This window comes from Camelus dromedarius, chromosome 14, assembly GCF_036321535.1.
Source record: "Camelus dromedarius isolate mCamDro1 chromosome 14, mCamDro1.pat, whole genome shotgun sequence".
Classification (NCBI taxonomy): Eukaryota; Metazoa; Chordata; class Mammalia; order Artiodactyla; family Camelidae; genus Camelus; species Camelus dromedarius.
This window is the reverse complement of record NC_087449.1, coordinates 60704019-60710265: the sequence shown is the minus strand read 5'-3', so window position 1 is coordinate 60710265 and position 6247 is coordinate 60704019. Positions and strand designations below refer to the sequence as shown.

Below are 6247 nucleotides of genomic sequence, written 5' to 3'. Positions count from 1 at the left end.
CGCCCCGGGCCCCGCCACCGCGTTGTGCCCCGCCCCCATATCCCCCTCACCCCTGGGGCCCCGCCCCCACATGACCGCACCGCCCTCAAGACCCACCTCCCCGCGTCACCGCCCCCAGGACCCATCCTCGCGTCATCGCGCCGCCCCCAGGACCTGTCATTGCACCACCTCCAGCCCATTCGGCTCCGCCCCTGGGCCCCTCCACTTCCCCAGGACCCGTCCCGCCCCCAGGACACACTCCCACGTCACTGTCAAGGGCCTTTAGCCAGAATTCACTGCCGCTCTGCTTTCTCAGAGACTCTGAGCGGGCCACACCGCTAAGTAAGAGACAGTGTCATCCCTGAAGCCATGGACTGTCCCGTCCCATTCAACCCACACCCGAGCATGGCTCCCTTCTAGCCACACTCCCCTGCGCCCAATAAAACCATAAATCTCCCGTCCCCGTGCCCAGATCTCCTCATTTACTGCTCCAAACTTGGATGGCTCATCCAACCAAGCCCACCTTAGTCTTCCATTCCCCTCCTCCCTCCCTCCCACCCTAGCACCTCCCACAAAGAAAAAAAAAAACTGGCAGAAATCTAGTCCTCTGGACAACCAGTTTGTACAGCTCATTTCCTCATATCAAAAATTGCTCCTAAGTCAACTATATTTCAATTTAGAAAAAAAGAACTTCTCACACAAAAAATATAAATACAAAAAAATTAATGGCTCCTGTTTGTTGACTATTTGCTATATCTCTCTCATTGTGCTAGCCACTTTACATTGCATTATCCCATTTATCCCTGACTACAATCCTACCAGGGAGGTATTCTTTTCCCCCTTTTTCCAGATGTGGACGCTGGGGCTCAAGGAAGTGTTCAATACCACAGAAGTAGTAAGTGGTAGAGGCAGGCAGGGTTTAAATCCAAAACCCAAAGTCCACACGCAACCAGAAATCTACTTTAGAATGTATTCTCCCGAGCAACTAAACCTCAGCCTCATTCACTCATTTATTCCACAAATATTATTGAGACCCTATCTGTGCCAAAGTCTGTAAGGCACCAAGAATATATAAGTGAACAAAATAGGGAAAAAAATCCCTGCTTTTAGGTACTTATATTCCACTGGGAGGAGACAGATGATAAACGATACAAATAAATAAAAGATACTGTGTGTTAGGTAGTGATAAATGCAAAGGAGATAAAGAGTAAATAAAAGTAGGGCAAGGAGATATGAAATCTCTTTCTTTATATCCCCAAGGAACCTACGTCATTGGCTCAATGAAAGTTTATTTCATTCACTTGTGCCTCTCCCCCACTGCCCCCACATCACCACATACATATCCTTTTCCCTGCTTAGGACAGGATCTAGCACATTCTCAAGTGGATCTCGCTTTTTGATAAATGGGATTAGGAGCTCTGGATTCTAAACCTTGGGCAAGTCCCTGCCCCTCTATAGGCCTCAGTCTCCTCCATCAGCGTACGGAAGAGTTGGACTAGAAAGATCCCTAAGGTCCCTTCCGACTCTGACGCCCTAGGATTCTATGAATAGGGCTGAAGAGAACGGGGACCAGCGATTGCTTCCCCACCTTAGCAACTGTTGCTACATGAGGGCCATCTCCTGGTAGAAGTGGAAACTCCTCCCTTTATCGGGGAGGTCTCTTTGATATCCCATCATGCATCCGCGACTTTGCCTCGCTAGGAGGCACGTTTTGGCCTCTTTGGTCACGACCATCCCTTTGGACCCAGCCGAAGAGCGCGCCTCGTTCCTATGGCAACCGCGCCGGGTCCACGCGCAGACGGTGGGTGGCAAGGGTCAAAACAGATTCGCAAAGTAGACGCCCTCGACCCGTTCAGTACGCGCCTTCGATGCGCGGGGCCTTTAAATGTCACGTGACTCCCTTCCGTCTAGTCCCCTCCTCTTTCCCCTCCCCAGGCCCCAGCGAGCGCTGGTGAGGACCGGAGGCTCCCGGCCCGGCGGACTAACTGGAGCGTGGACGCTGCAGCCGGTTAGGCCGGTGCCCTTTCCCGGTAACTCTTTCCCGGCGTGACGCGCGGAGCCGCGGAGGCGGCGGGACCGGGCAAGCTCAGGGATCTTCCGTCAGTTCCTCCTCGTTCCGGGTCCCTGCTGGGCCTGGGGAGAACCTAGAGCCGATAGGGCTCGGCCCAGGGCTCTCGTGGGGGCGGCGGGGCAGGCGGCAGTCTCCTGGAGGGTTGCGACCTCCAGCGGGAGCTCGAGGCGGGGCATGTCTGGGAGTGGCTGCCTGGTCCAGGAGGTACTGCCTGGTCCAGGAGGTACTGCCTGAAGCCGGTAGCCTACCTGTTGTGCTGGTTGTTTCCTGCCCTGGGGCCGGCACGGTCGAGCTGTCAGCAAAAGAACGCAGCCTCCCGCCACTTGGGCCCTCTAACTGGAGGCAATTGACACAGTTGAATAAGGCACTGGTCCCACTGCATGGTAGAAAAAAATAATAGTAGTAAGTACCGCTTGTTGGCTGCTGACCCTATGCGTAGTAAATCCTTCGTATACATTTAACTCTCATTTTGATCCTTTCAGGATGATATTCACCCCCATTTCATGAAGGAGGACACTGAGACTAAGCAAGTTTAAGTAACTTGTCCAAGGTCACAAAGAAGTGGAGGACAGATCCCAATGTTAGTCTGATCCAGAGTCCATGTGCTTAACCAGTAGCTAAATCACCTCAGTTTTAGCGTACTGTTTGTGTTGTAGGACAGAATAGGTAGGTTACCTTAACAAGAAAGAAACCGGCTTGTTTTATTAGAATTTTATTCAACATACTTGCAGTCCTGAACATTGGCCATCAGATTAGACAATTTCAAGCGGACTCCTAGGCAGCATTTAGACTCCCACTTGTCAAAATCCACAGTTAGCAGTTTTGCCTTCCTTAAAGTAAAGTATCACATTAGACACTTGATCCTTAAAACTTCAGTGATTTGTGAGAAGTCAAGATAAATATGGCCTTTGAAAAATCATTGTATGATATCACAAAGATCATAGTCCTAGAGTGTTAATGTCTGTGTAATACAACACTATCCTGTTTATTAACCAGCCAGAATTGTTTGCAGAATCCACAATGAATTGTCACTACACTCACCAGATCTGGACTTTTAACATTTGAAGACCATGCCTGGTCTACAGTCTTTGCCATTAATCCCCTTTATGTGGCAAACTAAATTTCTTCTCACCACTTTTTCTCATCTGAGAAATGATAGTATTGCTAATGATTAAAGAACAACTTCGTATTTTTTTGTTTGAATGGGTGTGGTGAGAAAGAATAGAATTGGGGCATACCAAGTTGTAACTGCACAGTTTTTTTAGTGTTTCACCTTCATACTTGTACTTATTTAACTCCTAAGAACATCACAACTATCTCATTTTGTAGTTTTGCACATGGTAAATCTTACGATTTCATAAATTTATTTAACATGTGCTTAGTGAGGTATTCTCAAACCACGTATTTTAAGTTTAAACTATTATTGTTAGAATAAGTGAACTAGTATATTAGAGATGTAGTTGCCTTGACTTCCCTATGTATGTTTTCCCACATTTGCTTATTATTTCCTCATCTTATTCATTTTCAGTCATTTCTAAAGCTCTTCTTATCCAAGGATTTTGGAGAGTTGCTATTAATTCTTATTGCTCATCTTTTCATCTGTAATAGTTCTTATTTGTGATAATCAAAAACAGTAGCAAGATTGTTCATTGAAAAAGATATGGTCAAACAGCTTGGCACTTTTCCTGCAAAATGTCTTTTGTTTTTCATCTTTATGTCTTAACACCTTTACCTAAGAAGCAAGACTGTCCAGATTTCTACAACTAAAACATATTGCCTCTTCAATTATTTCAGCTCTGGAAAGGAAGAGAAATGGAAGTGAAAAAGTTGAGCATTTCCTGGCAATTCTTGATAGTTCTGGTTCTGATCCTGCAAATTCTGTCTGCGTTGGATTTTGACCCATACAGAGTCCTAGGGGTCAGCCGAACAGCCAGTCAGGCTGATATTAAAAAGGCTTATAAGAAGCTCGCCCGGGAATGGTAGGTGAAACAAAGAAATAGCAGTTTACAATAAGTTAAGCAGTTTTAGCAGGAGAATGAAGGCTCAATTATAGTTAGCTTTTATTTGTCTCTGTTTCTATGTTTGTTAAATATATAATATATATCTGTCTAATGTATTTTATGTGGGTGAACTCATATTCATGTTATTCTATCATTTTTAGTGATGAGATCCAAAGCCTGTGTTACTATGAAACTCCCTTTTAGGAATTCTTAAGCTTAATGCCTTGATACTGTTCACTTGTTTAATGTTAAAGTAAGTAGGCAGAAACTTTAATTAATAAATAAGTAAATATATATATGTATGATATCTATATATAAAATCAACAATGGGTGGGGAAGGTATAACTCAGCGGTAGAGCTCATGCTTAGCATGCACGAGGTCCTGGGTTCAATCCCCAGTACCTCCACTAGAAAAAAAAAAACTAATTAACAATGGATAAGCTGCCCTTCCCATGATATGTTATTCATAAAGTAACTCATTGTGAGTGTCATTGCTAAAGGGAACACTATCCATTCCTATTCTCTAGATTATTAGTTTTTAAGCTTTCAAAAAATTTTTAAAGTAAGAGCTTTTGTCTCTCAATTTAAACAGAATATTCAAGAGCTAAGTACATTACTTTGAAAATTATCTTATGGAAAAATCTTAATTTTACCCGTAGATATCATATTTGCTAGAGAATATACACGTGTTTGTGAATTAGCAGGATATCAGTAAATTTAAAACTTATTTTGGACAGACATTACTTCCTTCCACCAGCACCTTGGACGTGACAGAGAAGTAGAAGTGCTGGATTATATAGCCGGGGAGCTGGGGGAATGAAAGGATGGAAAGCACACAGGAGACTGCAAGCGGGGTTAACCAACCATAAGTAATGAAAGAAAGTTTGGGATGGAAACCGTCAATGAGCACCTACTGCATGCTAGGCTCCAGGTTCCGCTATTTATCTTGTTTAAACTTTGTAATCACCCTGTGCAGGCTGATATTGCTGTCCCAGTTTTTCGGGTGAGGAACTAGGCTCAGTGTTGTCAAGTCCCTCTTACCTCTGGGTTCCATAGGTTGACCTTCTGCACCAACAGGTAGTTTATGGCTGTTTTGCTTTTTAATCACTTAGCCATCTGGGCAGAAGTGAGGGTGAGGAGGTTAATGTTAGGACGGGCAGGAGGTTCCACAGGAGCAAAGCTGCCATGTGCAGATGACACTGCAGGCTGTGCGTGGCTCTGCCAGACACCATCATTCTCCAGTGAGAGATGCGTCTTAGTGTTCAGTTGGTTTCAATCAAGGTAAAAGATAGTTTAAAATACACTTTTGAATGTTTTGAATACATAACTGTTTTAGACCATGTTCACTTCGTGAGGAGCCGCGAACTGGATACTAAAAACAATCTGTGATTACACATGGCCTCTTTCCAGAAATTCTACAGCCACGTTGCTTTCTACATCATTTTGAACTCTTGCCTCTTTGTATTTAAAGCAGATGCATAAACCTGCCATCAATTCATAAGATAGCAACATTCTTTTGGACAGGGTATTGCCTTTTACAACATTTTAAAAGCAGAAGTGGGGGGTTAGTTAGCATGCATAAGGTCCTAGGTTCAATCCTCAGTACCTCCACTAGAAAATAAATTAAAAAATCTAACTGCTCCCCCCCAAAAAAATTAAATTAAAAATAAAAAAAAATAAAAGCAGAAATGATAGCTTGGGTATGTGGACCTATTCAAATGTATAGCTTTGACTTTTCTGTCTTTCAGAGCTGAAAGGGGTGTTATAATATTAATTAAGTGAATCATATGCTTCTCTTCCTTAATTAGATTTTCTCTAGGAGTAGTTCATCACCCTAGAAATATATAGAGTATCATCCAGTGAAAGTCTAAAATTTTAACTTAACTGTACTTTCACTGTACTGTTCTTTTCTGCTATTTCGGGGCTATGGCAGTATTTTATCAGCAAAACAATTTGTTTCGTTTTGTAATGGCTTCATATACCATTGGCCCTTGAACAACTTGATTTGAACTGTGCAGGTCCACTTACACACAGATTTTTTTCAGTAAATAGTACTACACTGTCTGTAGTCAGCTGAATCCTTAGCTGTGGAACCACGTATACGGATGGCCGACAGTAAGGTTTATGCAGGTTTTTGACCTGATTCAAGGATCAACTGTACACTGAAAATAACAGTTACTCAGTTTGACTTTGCAGA

The 6247-nt window shown here is 43.5% G+C and overlaps 1 protein-coding gene across 2 annotated transcripts in view; it reads left to right on the top strand.

Annotated features, from left to right (window-relative positions):
* Positions 1-1900: 1900 nt before the first annotated feature.
* The window catches only part of DNAJC16 (DnaJ heat shock protein family (Hsp40) member C16), a 34214-nt gene continuing 29867 nt past the window's right edge, over positions 1901-6247 (top strand). Inside the window, exons 1-2 of one of the 2 annotated variants that reach the window (XM_031464116.2) lie at positions 1901-2009; positions 3845-4029. In XM_031464116.2, coding sequence (XP_031319976.1) covers positions 3863-4029 — 167 coding nt within the window. In that variant the 5' untranslated portion in view covers positions 1901-2009; positions 3845-3862. Of the gene's footprint in view, positions 2010-2078; positions 2453-3844; positions 4030-6247 lie in introns of those variants that run through there. The other variant, XM_031464118.2, reaches the window with a different exon arrangement.